Here is a 22089-nt window from a genome sequence, read left to right as displayed (position 1 = left end):
GCAAAGCTTTGCACCTCTCCCTTGGAGTGGGAGCTCTTCAACAGTCGGGCTCAAGTGTGGCTGTCAAGAAATATTCAAAGTTCAAATATCATTCAAACTTCTTTTTTTCCCCAGGTTTTAACATACATTTGGGAATTTAAGTCCTGCATTTTGTAATTAGGCTATATTTAGCATGTTTCAAGCACCAAATCATGTTCATAAATGCAACTCTATTTTCAATGCCTGCATGTTGCTGGTAGCTATTTAACATAACATTGGTACATCACAAAAAGAAAACAAACAGGATAACGCTATTAATAGTCAACAAGTTGACCATCTCCTTTTCCTTGCGAATCATTTGTAAAGTAATGCATGGTATTTAAAAAAAATAATTTATTAATATATTTTAAGATTACTACTGGCGATGACCTTGACTTGAACCACAACGTAAATGTTTCTTTGAGCCAGTCTTCTTTCGGTGTCTGCCATTTGTTTTGTTTATTGATCATAATATTTACACAGCCATTGGTAGCATTGTGGGATTCAAAGAGAAAGCACTTAATTTGATTGTAAAGTTGAAAACGAGATGTCATGCTCTAATTAGCTCTAACTAGCTTAACCAACATGAGTAAATTAAAACAAAAGGGCTTTTTAATATTATTAGCCTGTGTGGCTAATAATGATCAGAATGGCAAAACATAACATATTTCATTCCACTAATCCTGCTGTTTTATCCCACTTTTGTTAAAAGTGTCATAATATACTTTTGAATTACATCTGTTTATTGTGGTGTTGTTCTGAGTTGGCATATTATTGCAAACATTTTTTTTATTGATCAGAACACAAGTGAATTAGTGTAAAGCGCTAGTTTTGAAATGTCCAGCACTTCAAAGACGCAGCATTCCATGGGCTAGCACGACCACTGGGTTGGGCGTACGAAGAATAGTATCTGTCAGCACCACAGGGGGCCGCATGGTTATGCTGTAATGGCAGCCATTGTGTACCTTCTGCTGGGAATCCCTCTGAGGGAACTGCCTCCCTGCTTTTCACTCAGGCGCACTTCTATCTATACATTTCACCAGCTGACCTCCTTTAACTTCGGTATCTGATCTCAGTCTATGGGCACGCATGTGTGCTTGTTTGTGCTCCAGGGACTGCATTTCACTGCTCGGTTTGACCTTCAGCCCTCTCTCGTGCCTATTAAGAGCTTGTGGCAGCTGAAATTTGTGCCAGTGGGCCATTTTCCACAGGTCACCCTTTACCACACCCTCCTGGCCACTCAGCCTGGTTGGAATCCCTGCTTGAGCCAAAGTGGCTGCCCGTAATAGATGGGCCAGGTGGCTGGCATGCTGGTTGGCAGAGTCAGAATGGAAGGTGTCCCAGGAGACTGCCATATGGCGGGAAGGAGTTTGAGAAAAACATGTGGGGGTAGGGTCACAGGGGAAAAGGGCATTCAATCCACTCTGCAGCAACGTACCTCAAAATCCATTTGGGTCTTGACCAATGCCGACTGCTGCCCGGAGTCCTAAGGGGCAGCACGTTGGCAGCACCGTCGCCCAGGGAGGGATTCCACCCGCAGGATACCCCCCGCATCGTCACCCTGCAGTGGCACGGCTAGAGTGTCGGGCACCTGAAGTTTGGCTGAGCACATGTAGCACACACCCTGCTTCACTGCAACCCTCGAGCCCAGCTTTGGCGCACAGAAGCCTTGGCTGGCAGCCCACGCGATGGAAACATTGTCTGAAATTGATTGAGAACACTGGAACGATGGGACCAGCCTACAAATGTGATTCAGCCTTCCGCAGTGGGGGAAAAAAGACAGCATCAAGTATAGGCATGGGCTGGTATGTGAGCTTGCCATCATGAAGATCTTTATGGAATAAATGACGTGGTATTGAAACCCTGTAAAATATGCTGTACTATTTACATTTCTTATGTTTTAGTGTTGAATAAAATGTCGCACATTTGCCATTGAACAATGTTTATTTATTGGCCTATTATTTACATGCATGAAGGCTGGGCATATGTTTCAGAACAAAGATAGGAATGCAATCTGTGGAATATGTGTATGAATTTTGAATAATTTGTAGACACGACTTTGTTAGCCTACTAGTTGCTCTAATTGCTCTAAAGCTTTTCTTTTAAACGGGATTTTGTATGAGCGGCACAGTATGAAGGGAAATTTCCATGTTTAGATAACCATATTAGATATCTGTTGCAGAGGGAAGTATTGGGAAATGAAGTTTCCTGTGCCTAATGGCTGTGACTTGAGTGGCTGGCTTCCAGAAGACTTGCAGGTCCACTTGCAGGACTTGCGTAGTCCACATTCATATTTTTGGATGGTTTTAAATCTTTATTGTCCGCTCGATAACATCAGTGCGGAACATGTGCACTATTAATGGATATAATTATTCTCTGTCTCCACTGTTGCTTACCGAAATGCACAGTAATGGGGTAATGGACCCCCCTATAATGTCTTATACTCGCATATCAAGTTCCTGCGTATTTTAGCTTGGCGACGCGTGAAATGGTAGACCGGAGAGAGTGTCTGTTGAAGCGGGACCTCTGATCGTGTTTGCAGACCTGCTTGTGTACTTCGCCAGAGTAATCCAGAAGTTTGAGTGCTTTATACTAATTTAGTGTACTGGATGTCCTTACTGTGTTAGCTGCAGATTTGATTAAATTGAAATGATGTTTCGCAGGCATTGAAAGGGCTACCTGCAGCAGGCCGCCAAAGTCTTGGTCCGTATTCAGGAAGAGCTGGATGATAAGCTTAGGCTTGGGTGTGCCCTGTGTAAGGGGGTAGGGTGCAGCGTCTTGTTCTTACTGTATTAAATTTCCTTTTAGAGAGCAGGTCCCATGCCACACCCGCCTTTTTTAAGGTAATCCGAAAAGAACACGGACAGGCTTTGGTAGAACTAATGCGATCATGCTCATCAACACCTGCGCAACTGGATTAAACATAATTACCTTGCATGCATTACAGTGGATTTATCTGGGCCGGAGGAGCCATACTGTACCTGTGTTTGTGTTAAAGGGGAAACTGTGGTGTGTGTGTGTGTGTGTGTTAAAGGGGAAACTGTGCTCTGTTAAAGGGGAAACTATGATGTATTTGTGTTGAAGGAGAAACTGTGCTGTGTTTGAGTTGAAGAGGAAACTGCTGTATTTGTGTTGAAGGAGAAACTGTGCTGTGTTTGAGTTAAAGAGGAAACTGCTGTATTTGTGTTGAAGGAGAAACTGTGCTGTGTTTGAGTTAAAGAGGAAACTGCTGTATTTGTGTTGAAGGAGAAACTGTGCTGTGTTTGAGTTAAAGAGGAAACTGCTGTATTTGTGTTGAAGGAGAAACTGTGCTGTGTTTGAGTTAAAGGGAAAACTGTGCTCTCTCTACCCTAGCTGTCCGTACCTGGCCTCCACCCTCACGCCGGCCGTCCCTATGATAGGAGGGGTGCTGTTCCTCTTCGTTTTGGGGACGCTGCTCAGGACCAGCTTCAGCGACCCTGGCGTCCTGCCCAGAGCCACGCCCGACGAAGCCGCCGACCTGGAGCGACAGATAGGTACCAAACGCTGGCCTCTGCCCGTCACCGGCGCGCACACCACACGACCTACCGCACACACGGCAGCCCGTGTTAGTCAGTGCAGGTTAAATTATGCTGTGGTTTGGAGAACAGCCCTAGCTGCTTTTTAACTGCGTTTTCTCCTCTCTTTTGCTCTCCAGTTTTGAAAGGAAAATCATATCGATCCTATTGACATTTAAATGTAGCCCTTTTTTAAACTAATGACGGCAGTCCCTGGATCAACAGCAGTTGAAAAACTCTGCACAGTAGCAGTGCCTTAACTGGAGGAGATGCCTTTTAAATTCACAAATTAAGGCACCTTTCTGCTCCGCTGCTTCAGTCAGAAATCATTGTGAGATGTTAGCTGCTTGCCAGCGCTGCCGTGTCTAGCGATAGCATTTGCAGTCCAGTAATACCGCCACCATGCCTAGTGACCTCTTAGCAGTCCAGTATTTCTCCTGTGATGAATGAGGTATCATTTATTGTGGTGTGGGATCGTCAAATTAAGACCGCGGCAGTGTAGTATGTAGTATGGAAACGGAGTCGGTCTTGCAACCTAATGGTCGCAGGTTTGATTCCCCGCTAGGACCCTGCCGTTGTACCCTTGAACATTGTACCTAACCCACATTGCTTCAGTATGTATCCAGCTGTATAACTGGATACAATGTAAATTGCTATGTAGAAAGTGTGAGTCGCTCTGGATGAGAGTGTCTGCTTAAGTGCCTGTAATGTAATGTAAAGACCCACTCGGCCCCCGGTCACCGAGACCAGCGTGTCACAGGCTAAGCACTTCATATAAACACCGGGTCCATTTAATTAATCTCATTAGGGGCTTAAAAGGTTTGCGGAGAAGGTTGGAGAGATTCGGGAGGGATATTTGACCAGAAGATACGTAGGGCCTCTCTCGCTCTCTTGTGATTTTCCACTCTCTCTCTCTCTCTCCCCCCCCCACCCCCCACTCTCTCGCACATAACTTTGCACAGAAAATTTGCTTTTGATTTGCTGATTACTTTGCTCCAGGAATAACATTTGCTATTCATTTAGTGACTGGCAGTGAAACTGTTATTCCACTGTTATTCAGCTGTTTGCAACCAATATGAAGTCAGAAATGAATTTGAGACGAACTGCTCTCTACCTTGCATTAGTTCACTTGCATTAGTTATCTGGCTGTTGCTTGCTAGCCAGCAGTACGTTCACAGGGAATTGATGGGTGATAACACTCAACTTAATGTGCAAACTTATTATCTGTGAAGTTAACTTGGTGGTAAAATCACAGTTGTGGTTATTTCGATAAAGGGTCATTACATTACATTACAGGCATTTAGCAGACGCTCTTATCCAGAGCGACTTACACAACTTTTACATAGCATTTTTTTTTTTTACATTGTATCCATTTATACAGCTGGATATATAGTGAAGCAATTTCGGTTAAGTACCTTGCTCAAGGGTGCAACGGCAGTGTCCTACCTGGGAATCGAACCTGCGACCTTTCGGTTACAAGCCCACTTCTTTACCCACTGTGCTACACTCCGATCAACTCCTTCTTGTCGGTCGTCGGTAATGCTCTGTCCATCATTATTTTGACGCTCAAGATTTCATTCAGAATCGGAAGCTCGGACTTGAGAATGCAACAGCAAGCGCTTGTCAGTGCTAGTTTAGGATGCCAATTGCATCAAATGTGAGCCCCAAAATAAAACGTGCATGCTGTAATTGAATGAAAGGGCCAAATGTGTATTGAGTAGAGCTCTCCTGTTTCCAGGAGCAGCCGTTCACCGCTGTTGTTTAAGAGGATGCTTCTGAAACTCAGTCCTAGGGGACCGCTGTGTATTCTGGTTTTCATTTCAACCACAATTGCAATCCCAAAATTTTAACAAGCTGTTAACTTTTATTTATTAGGTGCTTGTCGTGTTTATAGGGATTATAACGCATTGACCTGCTGACTTGCCATCTACCTAAAATCCCAAGCACCCCGTGTTTTATAGACCATTAAATTGTTAGCAATTCATGCATGATACGTAAGAGGAAAGCCTCTTAATGCGATCTTAGACATTTGGCATTTTCTTTGAAGCCGTTAATAAGGTGCGTCGTTTTGTTTTTTTTTATTATCGTTCATCGGTTTTACAACACCGTGAAATCCTCTGAGGTTTGAAGGCTTGGTGAATGGAGGTTCTGAAATGTTTGTAAGATGCCTCTGCCACAGTCAGCTCTGGCATGGTCCGGGTTCAGTCCGAGACCTCGGGGCTCATCCATGCACCACAACACGGTGCTTTAACCGAATGAGCCACCCAGCAGCCCTAAAGAACAACAATAAAGTAATGTTTTAAACATTATTTTATTGATTGGAATGATGCACTTTACTTATTTTTTAAAGGCCACTCTTATTTTGTAGAACAAACCATAAACTGAGGCGCATGAGAATGTTAATCATTTTGTGTCAACGATGGCATTCCTAGTGTTTCCTTTACAGTGATTCATTGTCTTTTTCAAATTGTTCCTTGTATTGTTTTGAAAATGGGCTAAGGTGTTTGCCTTTGTCAAACTGGTGCTTTATTCATAGATATGGATTTGCTTTTGTGTAATGCTTGAGAGAGAGAGACATTTGCAGGCTCTGCTGCTGCATGTAGCTCTGGAATGCCAGTGTTTGTGTATTTTGCTGTGTTTATTGTGTTTTATGGTCTGTTGGTTCTGTGTAAAGGGAAGATAATGAGGTCATACTGGGAAATGTAGTTCCAGCCTGCAGCTTCTCCTCTGTGTCTGTGATACACCATCTGTAAACTCTATTTCAACTTATTGTGTGTGTGTATGTATGAGAGAGAGACTGTGTGCATGCAGGCATGTGTGGGAGAGAGACAGTGTGTGTGTGTTGGTGTTTGCATGTGTGTGTGCGTGCGTGTGAGAGAGAGAGTGTGAAAGTGTGTGTGTGTGTGTGTGTGAATGAGTGTGTGTGTATGTGCATTAGAGAGCGAAAGTATGTGTGTGTGTGTGGTTTCATATAAACTAGCCAGGAGAATGAGGTGACATTGGTCTTAAAGGAGCTTACTGGGCTTGTGCTAGCAGGAGCACACACTGTGGTGGGTGGGTTTGTGACATCACGACTGCTGCATCTCACTGTGAGGTGGCTATCACTGCACTGGGCCCATTATGTCTGTAGCACGAGTCAAATCTGTTTGCAGAGCGCATTTTACAAACATTTGTCACTACGCTTCACAGTGGACTCTGGCCTAAACCCCCTCAATAGCAGGTCTAGAACAACAGTGGCAAGGACGACCTTGAGAACCCTGACTCAAGGGGGGGAGCCCATCTTCCACAATGTAATAATATTTTCTTTTCTTTTTTTTCATTTTAGTGTGCGCTTTTATTTTTCATGGCTTGCGTTGTCTGTTTTCCTGTGCCGACTGCTCTTGGTGGGGATGGGTAGCACAGCGACAGCTGCCCTCTGCGCTTCCCCATCCCGTGGCTTGCGTTCGGCAGCACTAAGTGGGCCGCGGGTTCCCAGCATCCCTATGAATTAGTGATGATGTTTTTAGAGCGCTGCTGCACTTGGGCTCAGGTTCTCAGCTGTTATCGATTTGTGTTGTTTTTTTTTCTGCTTCGGCGGTATTGCGGAATCGATCGTTAAGAGCATCGGTGCTTCTGTGACGGGTCAGTGTTTGTTCTGCTGTGATGGGTCAGTGTTTGTTCTGCTGTGATGGGTCAGTGTTTGTTCTGCTGTGATGGATCAGAATGTGTGTTGGTTCTGCTGTGTTGGATCAGTAAGTGTGTTGGTTCTGCTGTGTTGGATCAGTAAGTGTGTTGGTTTTGTTGTGCTGGATCAGTAAGTGTGTTGGTTCTGCTGTGATGGATCAGTATGTGTGTTGGTTTTGTTGTGTTGGATCAGTATGTGTGGTTTTGTTGTGTTGGATCAGTAAGCGTGGTGGTTCTGTTGTGTTGGATCAGTAAGCGTGGTGGTTCTGTTGTGTTGGATCAGTAAGCGTGGTGGTTTTGTTGTGTTGGATCAGTAAGCGTGTTGGTTCTGCTGTGATGGATCAGTAAGTGTTTTGTTCTTCTGTAATGGTCAGTAAGTGTGTGTTGGTGTACCTGATTGATGCAGGGTATCTTAGCTCTGATGACCGTAGTGGATTTACTGATGTGGGCTGCAGTGTGGGAGAAGGTCTTTGAGGTTGTGCTCTGCAGGGGTGGCTGCCGCGGTGCATGATGGGAAAATGCAGCAGTGGTGGGCAGGATGATGTCACCCTGTGGTGAGCCTCCTGTGGGGACATACAGTTGGTGGTGGGCATGTTTTCATAGAGGAAGTAAGATAAGAGCCTGCAAGACAGCTATACTGAGGGTCTGTAAGGTAGGGGAATAGAGTAATGTAAGACGGGAATAATATAGTATGTAGCCTGTCAGTATACTGATAGCCTTTTAGGCATTCTGGTACTGTAAGGGCCCTTAAGTGTTTATCTGTGTCAGTATTCTGAAGGTCTTGTGTCCCCAGGTGACCACGTAGGGCTTTATGAATCTGTAAAGCTCAACAGAAAAGCAGGAAATGGGAGGGAAATGCAGAGGATACTGACCCTGTGGTTAACACACTTTTGTCAAATAGTGAGATTTTATTCTATGCTGTCACTTTACTGAGCAGGAAACAAGTACAGTTCTATTACAGTGCATTGTCAAGTGGTTCTATCCAGAAGCTGTTTTAGGTCAGGTATTTTCTGAAGGCTGATTATTTACAATTTAGTGCATAGAGCACAGATGAATAGGTGAAACTAAACATAAGTGACATCTTCAGTGTAATTCATTAGTACGGTGTCTGCGCGAAATACTCCAGTTAATATTTAGGCCTGTTTGAGAGAATGTTTGTATCCTTAGCAACACACCCCACTGATCTGCAGAGCATTGGGCGTGTGTGTGTGTGTGTGTGTGTGTGTGTGTATATATGTATAGTTTTTCTTTCTTTCTTTTTTTAAAAATGCGCAGTCATTCATTTCATAACACTCAGTTACCATATACTGAAGTGTCCCTTCTTATTGTCTTTGGTCATTTTCTGTTACCTGAAACTAAGGAAAACACAAATTTCAGGAATTACTGTAATAATGACTTGAATGATACTGCATTTAGGGCATTTTTAAAATGTTTTTTTTTTCGTCTTTAAATATAGATCCTGTATTCTTAATGATGGTCATGATAATGAAAGTGTTCCCTTAATGGTGGGTTGAATCGAAAGAAAGCAATTGTTAGCCGACGATGGGTTATCTTAACGGTTATATGACTGCTAGCCAACGGCAGGTCACTATCATTATGGCTGGAAACAATCACTTAATGATAGTTTGTTATTGTGTGCTTTGTAGTCATTATTCTCCGTGTGGCTGAGCCTTTAGAGTTGATAGGACCGCCATTAAACCCGTGCAGTAATGACAAAGAGCGCAAGAGGGACGGGGGAGGGGGCAGTTGTGTCGACTAATTATGTAAATTAGCTGGATGCCCTCCCTTAATGTGAATTGGGTGAAGTCTCCAGCTGTGTGTGTGTGCTCTGCATGTCTGAGTAATGACCTTTTCCCCCGTCGTGAAGCACCCAATCGCAGGGAATTACGTTTCAGACACGCGGGTCTCAGGGTTCAATCCAGGGCAGAGCCAAGGGGGATCCTCCGTCCGTACCGGTCGCTCAAAGTTAACAGCCTTCAGCCGTCCACGCGTTTGCAGAGGACGCTTTAATCTCACGCATCTTTGTTTTCTTCTCACAGTCTTTGTTTTCTCTTTGCGGTCTTTATTTTCTCCTCTCCTCTCTGCTTTCCTCCGTTGCAGTAAAACGTAGGCCCCCTAATCTTCGTGACTTTTCAGGTTCACCCCTCCCCCGCCAGGAGCAAGTTCACACGCGATATCGGGGCGGCGGTGGCGGTGGCGTTGTCGGCCGTTACGTAACCCGACTCGCCTCGGCCCGGCGTGTCCGGGGCGCTCGGCCAGGCGGCGCAGGAAGCCGGCGGGGGGCGGTGGCCAGACAGGAAGCGGGGGAGGTCGGCGGACACCGGAGGCCGTTTGGGCTGCTGTCGCTTTCAGGAAGCCCGTATTCAGTGCTGTGTCCTTTGACACTGAAGAGCCTTCGCCAGGGGTTTCTCTCACTTTGCTGATATATTTTTATGCATATTATTACGCAGCCCTGTCTCTATGCTACAGCGTTAATGCTGTCGTATTTAAACGCTCCCATACCGTTAATATCATCTGGCTCGGTCTCCGCGCGGCAGAAACAACGCCGTCCCGCCCACCAAGTTTTCCCGTTCTCGCAACCTTTTTAAATCTCGTCTTGTCGGCTCCGCTTCCGGAACGATCCGCGCTCGCTCGGCGGCTCGGAGTCTTTGTCGCGCTGTCACAAAGGTTATTATTGGAATTTTAGCGAGATTAGCGCCCACGTAGCGCTAGCGGTGCGGGAGCAGTCAACCCGACGGCAGAAGCGCAGCTGAACCGCTGCGAGCAGAGAACGCCAGCGACTGCCCTGAGCTGTCAGACGGTTGGGGGGTGGGAGGGGGCAGAGGGGTGGTGGCACCAGCAGGAGGAGGGGAAGGCGCGTGACTTAGCAGGCCCAACGTCTGTGACAAGCCTGGGATCCAGTCGGATCCAGTCGGATCCCAGCCTGGGATCCAGTCGGTGTCCTTGTCGGTCTCTTGGTGTCGGTCTCGTTGTTGGGCTCTTGGTGTCGGTCTCGTTGTTGGGCTCTTGGTGTCGGTCTCGTTGTTGGGCTCTTGGTGTTGGTCTCGTTGTCGGGCTCTTGGTGTTGGTCTCGTTGTCGGGCTCTTGGTGTTGGTCTCGTTGTCGGGCTCTTGGTGTTGGTCTCGTTGTCGGGCTCTTGGTGTTGGTCTCGTTGTTGGGCTCTTGGTGTTGGTCTCGTTGTTGGGCTCTTGGTGTTGGTCTCGTTGTCGGGCTCTTGGTGTTGGTCTCGTTGTCGGGCTCTTGGTGTTGGTCTCGTTGTCGGGCTCTTGGTGTGGTCTCGTTGTTGGGCTCTTGGTGTTGGTCTCGTTGTCGGCTCTTGGTGTTGGTCTCGTTGTCGGGCTCTTGGTGTTTGTCTCGCTGTCGGGCTCTTGGTGTTGGTCTCGTTGTTGGTCTCGTTGTTGGTCTCGTTGTCAGGCTCTTGGTGTTGGTCTCGTTGTCGGGCTCTTGGTGTCGGTCTCGTTGTGAGCTCTTGGTGTTGGTCTCGTTGTTGAGCTCTTGGTGTTGGTCTCGTTGTCGGGCTCTTGGTGTTGGTCTCGTTGTCGGGCTCTTGGTGTTGGTCTCGTTGTTGAGCTCTTGGTGTTGATCTCGTTGTCAGGCTCTTGGTGTTGGTCTCGTTGTCGGGCTCTTGGTGTTGGTCTCGTTGTCGGGCTCTTGGTGTCGGTCTCGTTGTTGGGCTCTTGGTGTTGGTCTCGTTGTTGGGCTCTTGGTGTCGGGGCCCTTGGTGTTGGTCTCATTGTCGGGCTCTTGGTGTTGGTCTCGTTGTCGGGCTCTTGGTGTTGGTCTCGCTGTCGGTCTCCTTTCCAGTCTTGTTGCCGGTTTCCGGGGGGCCATGCCAGGTCGAACGGCTCCATGAGGGTGTCTGTTGCCATCGTGGCTGATCTAAGGCTATGTCAATCGGAGACGAGGAACAATGTTTCTGCCATGGAGCTGCAGTGTTAAAACACTGATAAAACGTTCTCACAATGTTACCGGAATGTTTTGCGTTAGCTGGGATGCCAGTAGCTCGACGAGCAGAGCTGTGACCCGATACCCGGTGTGTGAGCCGGGAAGGGCCGGGTCCTGGACTAGCATATGGCACCATTACCCTTTCCTTCAGAGGAGTAAAAGCAAAAGTTAACAGGGACTCCTCCAAAGCTGCAGGTCTCCTTGACAGAATGTGAACGGTGTCCCGCTACGGGCGACTGCAGGGGACCGTTTTTCGTCTCGTTCTACAGCGCATCCACCCTGCCCTCCCCTCTCTGCTCGGCAGGGTACGGGGGGGGTGACAATTCTCTCTTCACGCTCTAATGGGCGGTGAGGAGAGCTTGGCTGACATTGAAGGTGCCCCCGCTCGTTCTGTAATGGGTGGATGAGCACCCCATAATAACAGCCTCTGTCTCCTAATGGCAGATAAATTGGCGAAAGGGAAGAATTATCTGTGCTCGGAACAAAGTGGGCTACGTAATTGAAAATTTGGGACTGAGGTGAGCGTGCTCAGAGAGCACTCCACGGGCCTGTTAGAAGTCCCCTGCTCAAGTGTTCTTGCGTAATTGCGTTTCATCGACATTTGTACAGTTAAAAGCATTTGTGATGCACTGTACCCGAGTCAACAGATAGGTAGCTTCCAGAGGCCTGTATCACAAAGCAGGATTACTTGATTATAACTGGGTAACTGCACGGAATAAAACCCAGAACAGCTCTTTTTACTTCAGTCCATGTTCCAGATTTGGGAGTGTTCCGGGTTTTACTCCACGCAGTTATCAAGCTAAATCTGTAATCCTGTTTCGTGATGCAGGCCCCAGGTTGGCCCTGATTTGCGATAACGTTGCCCAATATGCTTTGTTAAACAGTTGAAGGTCAGTTACTGATTCAGTCAAATCACGATTTTATGTAGGTAGGCTTCCAGTAGGAGGCAGCGATTCAGCCAATGACCTGTAACAGAATGCTGGCCAAACTTTGCTGGAACCAATCAGATGGCAGAAAGCCAGTCTCTGGAAGGGTAACATTCTTCTCCAGAGAACAAACTGTGTCGTATGTAAACACAACAGGCCTGTACACCGAGCAGAGTTTAGTGTATAAATACAGATGATCCCTCCTGTGCTTTTCGCATAAACCGATTAAGCTTGTTTCTCTCTTCCCCCTCTCTTTCTCTCTCTCACGTAGACATGGCCAACGGCTGCAGTTCGGGGTACCGGCCGCCCCCCAGGACGAAAGAGGTGATCATCAACGGGCAGACCGTGAAGCTCAAGTACTGCTTCACCTGCAAGATCTTCAGGCCCCCCCGAGCCTCCCACTGCAGCCTCTGTGACAACTGTGTGGGTGAGTGTGCGTGCACAAACTTCCTGCCCGGGCTCTCGCTAGTGTACCCTGTAAATAAAACACGGGTTCGTGCTCGTAATCCTTCCTGAAGCAGTGTTTAGGGAATCAGAGCCAGGTGAATGTCCCCTGGTAGGAGGGGGGTATATGGGTCTCTTGTGTAAGAGCAGCTGTTGCCTTCTTCGGTTGGCCAGCTGGCAGGTATGTTAGGGGGGGTCCTGGTGTTCACCGTTTCCGGTCCAGCTAATATCTCTCTCTCTTTCTCTCTCTCTCCCTCCCTCTCCCTCTCCTTCTCCCTCCCTCTCCCTCCCTCTATCTCTCTCTCTCCCCCCTCTCTCTCTCTCTCTCTCTCTCACTCTTTCTCTCTCTCCATCCGTCTCTCCGCAGAGCGATTCGATCACCACTGCCCCTGGGTGGGCAACTGCGTGGGGAAGAGGAACTACCGCTTCTTCTACATGTTCATCCTGTCGCTGTCCTTCCTCACGGTCTTCATCTTCTCCTTCGTCATCACGCACGTCATCCTCAGTGAGTACCGCCCCCCCCCTCCTCCCGCCCCCGCCCCCGCCCCCGGCGTGGCTCGGCCTCGCTGGTGACGTCCACGTCTGGCCTCGCCGGTGACGGTCAGCCTCTCGACTCTGGAGTGCCGCTGCATTCAGGCTCCTCTAGATGTGGGCGGACCTGGAGCTCTTAGCGGGAGTCGTGCCTTTTCATGTCTGCTGCCCGCGAAGCTGTGGAATCCAGTTAAATGCACTTGTATGAATGCCCCCGCCGGCAGATCCCTGCCTGGGCATCGGAAAGGCTGCTGTTTAGTATACGCATTCATTAGTGTCCGCTCTTCACTGAGTAAGTGACTGGGTAAAAGGCACTTTGCCGCATCACGCATTTTAGCGTACGTGAACATTTGCAGCGTAATGTCTTTCCACCGTCTGTCTGCCCATTCCTGTCTCTCTCTTCCCGCCCTGTGTCCCGCCCCTTGCCCCGCTCCCTTGCACCTTCCCCTTGCCCCTCCCCCTTCTGTTCCCATTTCACTCTGTTGAAGAGGTTGTAGGCTGTATGGCAGGGGTTTTATTGTGCTTTTATCTCTATACAGAGTAAAGAGCTTGTATGTGTGCTTGCATAACCCTGCATCTTTCTGATAGGATCTCAGAACTCTGGGTTCCTCAGTGCACTCAAAGACAGTCCTGCAAGATATCCTTTCCATACCTGTGTGTGTGTGTGTGGGCGGGCGTATGTGCGTATTTGCGTGCATCTGTGTGTGTTTGTGTATTTGTGAGCGTGAGTGTGAGTGTGTGTGCGTGCATGCCCACATATTTTGTGTGTCCATCATAATTACCAGGCCAAACACCACTTTCTTTCATGCCACTGAAGGCGTGTAACCATAGTGTTGAGTCGTGGCAGGACCATACGGTCGTGTTCCACATGCCTGTAGCTATGCGTTTGCGTTCCTTGACCGCCGATACCGTGCTGGAGGTGGTCGTGTGCTTCTTCTCCGTGTGGTCCATCGTGGGCCTGTCTGGATTCCACACCTACTTAATCAGCTCCAACCAGACCACTAATGAGGACGTGAGTACCTGCCCGCATTAACAAGTAATGAGCGCTGTGGGCTCGCATGTACACGCCAATATTAACAAGCATTAATTACTAACGAGGACTCCCGCATATTAATGCATATTAATGGCCATTTACCACTAATGAGGTTACGAGCACGCACGCATTTCAAAGAGCGTTTGCTCTAACAATGACATGAGTAACTACGCATAGTCCAGGGCTGCCCAACCCAGTTCCTGGAGATCTACCGTCCTGTTTGTTTTCATTCCAACCGTAAGAAAGCACACCTCATTCAACAGCTATGAGAGCTATCTGGTTGAGCTGCTAATTAGTGGAGTCAGGTGAGCTAAATTAGGGTTGAAATGAAAACCTGCAGAATGGTAGATCTCCTGGAATAGGGTTGGGCAGTGCCCGCTATTGTCCTCAGCAATAGAGTGTAAAAAGTCCTGCCTGCTGCAAAAAAGTGACTAGACGTAGGACGTGGTTTGAAATGGGATTTCCCATGGAGGATAACTTAAACAAATCATATCTTCTCAATTACACAACCTCTATTCTCCAAACAACATGTTTCGCATATCAGTTGATTGTAAAAAAATAAATAAATAAACATGTATGTGTATATTTTTATATATATATATATATATATATATATACATATATATATGTATATGTATATATTTATGTATTTATTCTACACAACATGCGTTTACGTCATCAAGCTCTCCTCAGCATTCTCCGTAGTTGGCTAGCAAGAGCTCTGCTCTGTAGTTTTTTATCTGTTGTGTAGTTTATTAACAATAGAAAGTTAATGTGAGGATAAATTTGTAAAAAAAAAAAAAATCAACTGATATGTAAAATGCGTCATTTGGAGAAAGTGGTTGTGTAACTCTTTGCACTCGAGAACATGATTTTTTAAAGTTTTCCTCTTTTGGAAATCCCATTGTTTCAGACTGCTTCCTTGGTCCAGTCACTTTTGGATTGGCGTAGCCGCCTCCACGCTGATTGCTTCCTGTTCCCCCTCCTTCCAGATTAAAGGGTCGTGGTCGTCCAAAAGGGGGAAGGACAACTACAACCCGTACAGCCACGGGAACATCTTCACAAACTGCTGTGCGGCCCTGTGTGGGCCCCTCCCCCCCAGGTGAGTGGCAGCCAGTGGAGTGGCGTCGACTGGACGTCAACCTGCCACTCAAAACAAACTGGTACAACGGTGATGCTTAACTACTGTACACATTAACTGCAATCTCATATTTGGTTTTGAAAAATAATTAAACGTTTGCCTTTGGCTTGCAATGCAGCTTCATAGCCGGTGGTTGTGTGTACTCACAGTTTACAAGTTTTCACACTGAGATATGATTTGATGCCATGGAACTGAGTGTGCACTGTTCGTGCCCATTTCTGCATGTGCACCCATTGTAAATAAGGCCTTTGGTCTTGAAACTTGCTGTGGAAATAGTGTATGGAGCTTGTATTTGGATCAGCACTGCACAGATCACTGACTGATCATCTTAGACTGCACTGATCCAAATTTCTCAGCTCTTCCGTGTGTTATACAGACATGTTAATGTGCAGCTTTGATCCCACAGTAACAATAACAGGCTTAATTAAGCACTGGACCAGCTTAAAAGGGCTTTATGATGTCATTAATGTAACCCTGCTTTTTGTGTTGTCTCCGCCCACTCAGTCTAATTGACAGACGGGGCTTCGTCCAACCAGACACACCGCAAGCAGCCCCGCCCACCAACGGAATCACTATGTACGGGTCCACGCAGACCCAAAGCCACATGGTAGGAGCTCGCTCCTGTTGTCCGTCTGTTGCCTGACCATCAGTGTCAAAGCGGGATGCGTGTGTGTGTGTGTGTGTGAGCTGCAGGGTCTGCAGGTTTTTGTTTTCACCTAAAATCAGCAACCGGTTTAGGCTAGCGAACCGGGTGAGGCGAGTTCACTGCCCAGTCAGTTGCTCTTGAAATGGTCAACTAAGTATTGAGCAACAACAAAAACCAGCACAACCTGCTGTACTCTGGGACCGGATGTCCCTGGTTTAAACACAAGCAAGTGTGCGGAAGAAAATAAGATTCTAAAGATCTGAATTTAAGAACACCTTGAATTTAACTGATTTGAATTTTTAACTGTGAAATTATATTCATTTGAATGTTTTAATTGTGAATTCAATGCATATGAATTTATTCACTTTAAATTCATAGTTCTGAAAACATCTCCAAAATTCAGCTTCCCAGAATTCAAGTCTTAAAAAACCAGGCACCAGCAATTGAGTTCTACAGTTTGTAATCCTAAAACCTGGAAGTAAGTTTACATTTTGTGCCACGGGTTCCCTCGGCAGATTTCCAATGATTTTTTTTCCCGTAGGGATTTCGTTTTCTGCCAAAAGTACGGTCTGTGGTGAACGTAAGCCTATGAGAGTTTCACGTTTTGTTCTACGAGATAAATTGCACCCTTTAACGTTTCAACTGTGGATTTTGAAGCTGTTATGTGCTTTAAAAAAGTAAGTTGCTAACAAGTTGCTACATTGAAACTACACTGGCTGTCGCGTGCAGGCAGGCTGGTATGGAAACTTGAGCGGCGGTTGCCGGAAATGGTACCGTTGTTATTGTATTTTTTCCTAAAGTACTGGAGTGACGCCTAAGTCCAATGCTAGCTCGCCCCCATTGTTCTGGTGACCCGGAGCAGTGCTGCCTGTATCCATTCAGCTGTTATTAGCATTAGGCTACCAATCTCACAATTCAGTTTGGTTGACTAACAATCTGATGAACCTCTGGTTGCTAGCTAGCTTTTAAAAATGGTATTTGCTGACTTTATTCATATAGGCCTAATTTACATAAATCATTCTAGCAGTTGACTGAGACCATAAAAACGTATCTGACTAGTTACAAAAGTGCATTATTGGCTACAGGTAGAATCAATTGCATCCATGTTCTACTCATTTTCCTTTCCATTCCTTTCCCAGATGTTCTGTACTCATTTTGAAACTGGATTTTCACCCACTGAATATTTATAAGCCTGGTTTTTTTAAGATTTGAACTTTGGAAACCTACATTTTAGATGTGTATTCAAAACTATACATTTTTAAGTGAATAAATTCAATTATAAGTTTTAAAAATCAAATACTTCACATATAAAAAAATTCTAACTGGTTAAATTCAATGTGTTCTTAAATTCAAATCTTTTTGAACCGTACATTCTTTCATATGAGTGAACAAAGCACTTCAAGGGGCATGAGGGCAGTGTCGCTTCCCCACAATGTGGAAAGAAAACCGGAACTTTCCATCACGTGATTGGTCGGAATTTGGCCCAGGGAGGAAGGGGTTTAGTCAGAGGTGTATTCACACTTCTCATCCCGAATGTTTGAAAGTGTTAAATACGTCTATGCGTTAAATATGTACCCACCCAAAAATCTCATTCAGTCCTATGGCTTTTTCAGTGTGTGCGCTATCACGACTTCTTTGCTTCTCAAAGCGTAGGAGCCCGGTCTATTTTAGACCTCCCACGTCACGGCTGCGAACATGAGATCTCATCAGCACGTCCTAATTTAGCGTCATTTGAATCCTGTATTCAATCCTAAATTTAATCAAATTTAATCAATCCTAAACGAATCCTAATTTTTGCAGAATTCTTCGATGTTGTAAGTGATTCAAGTGATTTACTTTCTGGGAGTTAGGTTGTCAGAAACCCCTGTGAATATTTCAAATATATTCAATTGTGCACAAAACTTTCTTGGACAAATCAAAAAAATACATTAAAACAGAAATGGTATCTGAACACTAGGGATGTGAATGACACGCATTTCTGACCATCGACCAATTGCTGTCCGAAACAGACTAATCGTTCTTTATTGCTTGATGTAGGATATTGCTAATAAAAACGCAACTACTTGAATCGGTGCAGATCACGAAATTGAAACATTTAAGAAGTAAAAAAATAAGAATTTCTGTATTTTTTCCTGATTGATTTTATGCTGCTTCACTCACTGCACAGGTTAACACATGACCCAGTCTTCAATGAAGTGGCGGGTTATAGTCACGTAAGACTCTGTATAGTTAGTGCTGTCCAAACATAGGTGGTTATCACCGCATCGTTGAACTTGGAATGGTACAGAGAGAGACAGCTGTTTCACTACATTCAAGTCGAGCGGTGATGGGTTTTCGTGTAACAGTACATCGCTCAGGAGTGTTCAGGTTCAGCAAATGCCAGTAGGTCCTGAAACCCTTCACCCTGTACCATGCTTACAGGGAGCATGTCTTTCGTTACCATTATAGCAATTCAATCTGTTGTGGTTTCAGGTCTCACTACGAACTTGGGTGCTTTACACTTAAAAAGAGAGGAAGCATTTAAGGATACTCCACTCCTCTCACCCCCCGTTGAGTTCCTGGATAGTGCTCTAAGGCAATGTGGGAAGCATTAGAGTGAGTGGTGTGAAAGGAAGGTCTGTCAGGGCACTAACATCTCCCCCTAATTCTCTTCCCCCCCCCCCCCCTACCCCACCTCCTTTACACCCACTCTCTCCCTTCATCCCTACACCTCTGTTTCTTCTCCCCCTCCCCCTCCTTCCTCCATCACACCATTCCTTTTTTTAATCCTCCATACTCTAAATTATAATGCCCATTCTGACCTCCCTGAATGATTATTTACACCCCTATCATTACTGATATCAATCCCTCGCTCGCTCCCTCCCTTCATCCATCCATCCATCCATCCCTCCCTCCCTCCCTCCATCCCTTACCCCGCCTCCTTTCCCGTTACAGTGTGATCAGGACCAGTGCATTCAGAGCACCAAATTCGTTTTGCAGGCGGCGGCCACGCCCCTGTTGCAGAGCGAGCCCATCGTCATGGCTGCGGGCGACGTCCCCCTCCCGGCCAGGACCTCGCTGAACGGCCCCTGCGCCATGCTGCCCCTGGGCCAGCCGACCCCGCCCACCTCCACCCCGAACCTGAGCTGCGAGCCGGACCTGCTGCCCCGCCAGGAGGGGGCGCCGCCGCACCACCACTTCCTGACCCCCGAGGAGGCGCCCTCCCCGCCGGGCATGCTGCCCTGCTCCGCCCCCCTGGCCCACAGCCACACCCTGCCCTTCTACAACCCCGCCAGCCAGGACTCCCTGCACGAGGACTCGGTCAGGGGGCTGGTCAAACTGAGCTCCGTCTGACCCGGCTCCGCCCACTCACGCCCGACCAGCCCCGCCCACCAAGACCCTCCTGCTTGAGGACTCAGTCCAGGGGGCCGGTCAAACTGAGCTCCATCTGACCCGACTCCGCCCACTCACACCCTACCAGCCCCGCCCGCCAAAGCTGCCTCTCAACCAGCCTCCTCCCGAAAATAACCAGTGAACGCTCGCGCCTGTCCGCGGACATGCAGCCACGCCCCTTGAACTGGCAGAGTCCCGACAGGTGGCAACGCAGGAACTGCTGACCGTGGGTTAAAAATGAGCAAAGAAAAATGCTGCTTTTTTCCAGCACTGACTCAAGTTGGGCAAAATCCTTTTCTAAAAAATAAAAAAAAGACACTGCCTTGACCCAATGATTGCTCACGGATGACGCGATCACCCTCGGGCAGTCCAATCGGTAATGCGAGTTCCTGTGGCGTGTTGCATACCGTTTGATTCTTTTTAAGTTTCATGTTGAAAGATGCGCTATTGTGTTGTGTCATACCAAGGTTTTTTTTTTTTCTTCCAGTTATATTTCCTGTGGATATGAATAAAAATACAACTTTTCACTGGGAGTGCGCGCCTTCGCTGGGTGTGTGTGTGTGTGTGTGTGTGCACGCGCGTGCGTGTGTGCGTTTTCTCATGTGCACGTGTGGGCTAGGAGCATTTATAAACTTCTGTAAGAGCTCTGGCTCCCCCTGGTGGATAGAGGGTAATTGGTGATTGCTTGCACAGTGGTGCTGGATTAATGTCAAGGTTGTTACCACCCTACTTTCCCTCATCCCTGAGAATCTACTATGCTGCTTTTGGTCCTTTTAACATTTTCAAACATTTTGAGAACATGTTGGAATGTCCCCTAGATTTTTTTTTTTTGTCTTTGCCCATTTACCTTAGAAATGTGACCATTTCAGTAACCAAGTGCAGTCAATATTTAGTACAGCGATTCAAAATGCTGGCAAATTTTTACTCAGAAATGAGCTGTTGACCTGAAATGATTTAACTTTGCGTAACAAGCATTGCCCATTTTGTGGGTGAGTTGACCTGGAAAAGGTATTTGGGGCAGCGTGTCAAGCGCTCGCCTGTAGAACCAACAACCATCTGTCACACCCCAGGCTCACTGGAAACAAACGACTACCTGAATCTGTCACTGCAGACCTGTTCACCAGTGATGTATTCAAAATATTGAGTTTCAGTGTAGCGAGTTTCTGTGTAACACAATGCAGGTTTGACTCGTTTTCATTTTTGAATTCTTAATTATCAACCAGATTGCTCATTTTAGTGGCCGTGTGTCCATACATTCACAAATTAGGCATCTGTTAATTCACCTGAGTTTTTAATTTCATCAGTTAAAAAAGATGTATTTCTCTTTAATCATTTAATCATTTCAAGTTTTAGAGCTGGGGTCCCCAGTCTTATCCAGAAAGGGTCAGTGTGGGTGCACCTTATTCTACTAACCAAGGTGTTTAGCAAAGACTAGCTGTTGATTAGTAGAATCAGGTGTGTGCACGCACACTGGCCCTTTCTGGGTAAGACTGCGGACCCAAGCTCTAAAACATGAGCACCTAATTAAGAAAAATTAACAGTTTGTTAAAATTCTGGGATTGCAGTTGAATGAAAAGCAACATAGGCAGTGGTCCCCCAGGACTGAGTTTGGGAGCCACAGATCTAGACAGTGGCATTCAGACGTTTTCTGCCATAGCTGAAATTGGAATCTATATTCAGTTTCAATTTAGTATTCTGTTTAATGGATATACTTCTAATGTTTGTCTTCATGGGGTCATTTGCTGTGCGAGTATTGTACAATACCTTAGGACAGTACAGTATGTGCGCACCAGTACTTCTAGTACTGAAAACTTGCAATGTGTAATTCTGCCGCAAGGTGGCACTGCTATCCAACTCGTAGAATCCTTCTGTACAAAAATGTACTGCATTAACTCACAATTAAGTGCTATGTATATTTAGCCAGATATACTGCATATTATAGTCGTGCTCGCAAAATGCGTATTATGGGGACTCGACGTAGTTTAACCGTAGGAAAGCACGGAATGTATGTTTATTCGCTTTACATAGCCTAATGTTCCTTGCGTAAGTGTTTGATTTGCAGTTCTTGGAATGGAGGCCTCAGAATGCCCCAATGTCATATTTCATGATCAATGAGCCATCTGTAAATTGCTGATGGTCAATGCAGGATTTTTGATCCTGCATAATGGGGCCATATGTTCTTTTTCCATTCTGAACTGAAATGGACTGAGCTCATTTCAGACTTTTGGATTTAAAAAACAAATGCTTAGATCTGAGGAAATGCGTGACCATATGTTGTTCGTGAATTATGTTACTGCATAACTTTTTTTGTGAGTCGTGTTGTGCAATGTACTGCGGGTCAGAGTTCCTGTCATTGCAGCTGGCCTGACACGCACTCCACAGGTGGGTGACCAAACGCTCAGGAGGGGTCTATCCACTGAGAAACGATCGCGAATGCAATTGATTCTGTTTAGTGGCAACAACTGCGGACGCTGTGCCAAATTAAAGACTGGTTTACCTAAGCGGTGATTCAAACGAAAGAACAGCTGAACTATGGCATATATTTAGCGAGCGCGGTTCACAAGAGCAACGTCATGTTTTTAGTGGCGAAACTTCATGATACTTTGGCCATCAAATCAGCCTTTATAAGACATTTTCGCCGAGGGTAGCACCAAGTTTCTAATGCCCATGTCTCATCAAAATTTTTCGCGTGGCCGATTCAATAACTTATCTGGAAAGTTGACTCATTTTACAAGGTATTAATTTTCTTTCTTTTTCAGAGAAATAATCGTGCACGTATAATGACCAAAAAACGAAGCGTTGGGTCACACATTAGACTACGTAAATTGGCTACG

General features: G+C 46.3%; 1 protein-coding gene across 3 annotated transcripts in view; it reads left to right on the top strand.

Moving 5' to 3' along the window:
* Positions 1–19788, top strand: part of LOC135252446 (palmitoyltransferase ZDHHC14-like) — a 37129-nt gene extending 17341 nt beyond the window's left edge. For 2 of the 3 annotated variants that reach the window (XM_064330517.1, XM_064330508.1), the window contains exons 3-10: positions 3373–3533; positions 12360–12515; positions 12900–13037; positions 13652–13700; positions 13973–14075; positions 15089–15198; positions 15742–15844; positions 18818–19788. In XM_064330517.1, the coding sequence (XP_064186587.1) occupies positions 3373–3533; positions 12360–12515; positions 12900–13037; positions 13652–13700; positions 13973–14075; positions 15089–15198; positions 15742–15844; positions 18818–19216 (1219 nt within the window). In that variant the 3' untranslated portion in view covers positions 19217–19788. The remainder of the gene's footprint in view (positions 1–3372; positions 3534–12359; positions 12516–12899; positions 13038–13651; positions 13701–13972; positions 14076–15088; positions 15199–15741; positions 15845–18817) is intronic. The other variant, XM_064330525.1, reaches the window with a different exon arrangement.
* Positions 19789–22089: the final 2301 nt, after the last annotated feature.

This window comes from Anguilla rostrata, chromosome 1 (assembly GCF_018555375.3).
Source record: "Anguilla rostrata isolate EN2019 chromosome 1, ASM1855537v3, whole genome shotgun sequence".
NCBI classification, from domain to species: domain Eukaryota; kingdom Metazoa; phylum Chordata; class Actinopteri; order Anguilliformes; family Anguillidae; genus Anguilla; species Anguilla rostrata.
Note: the sequence above shows the minus strand (reverse complement) of the source record. Positions and strands in the feature narration are given on the sequence as shown.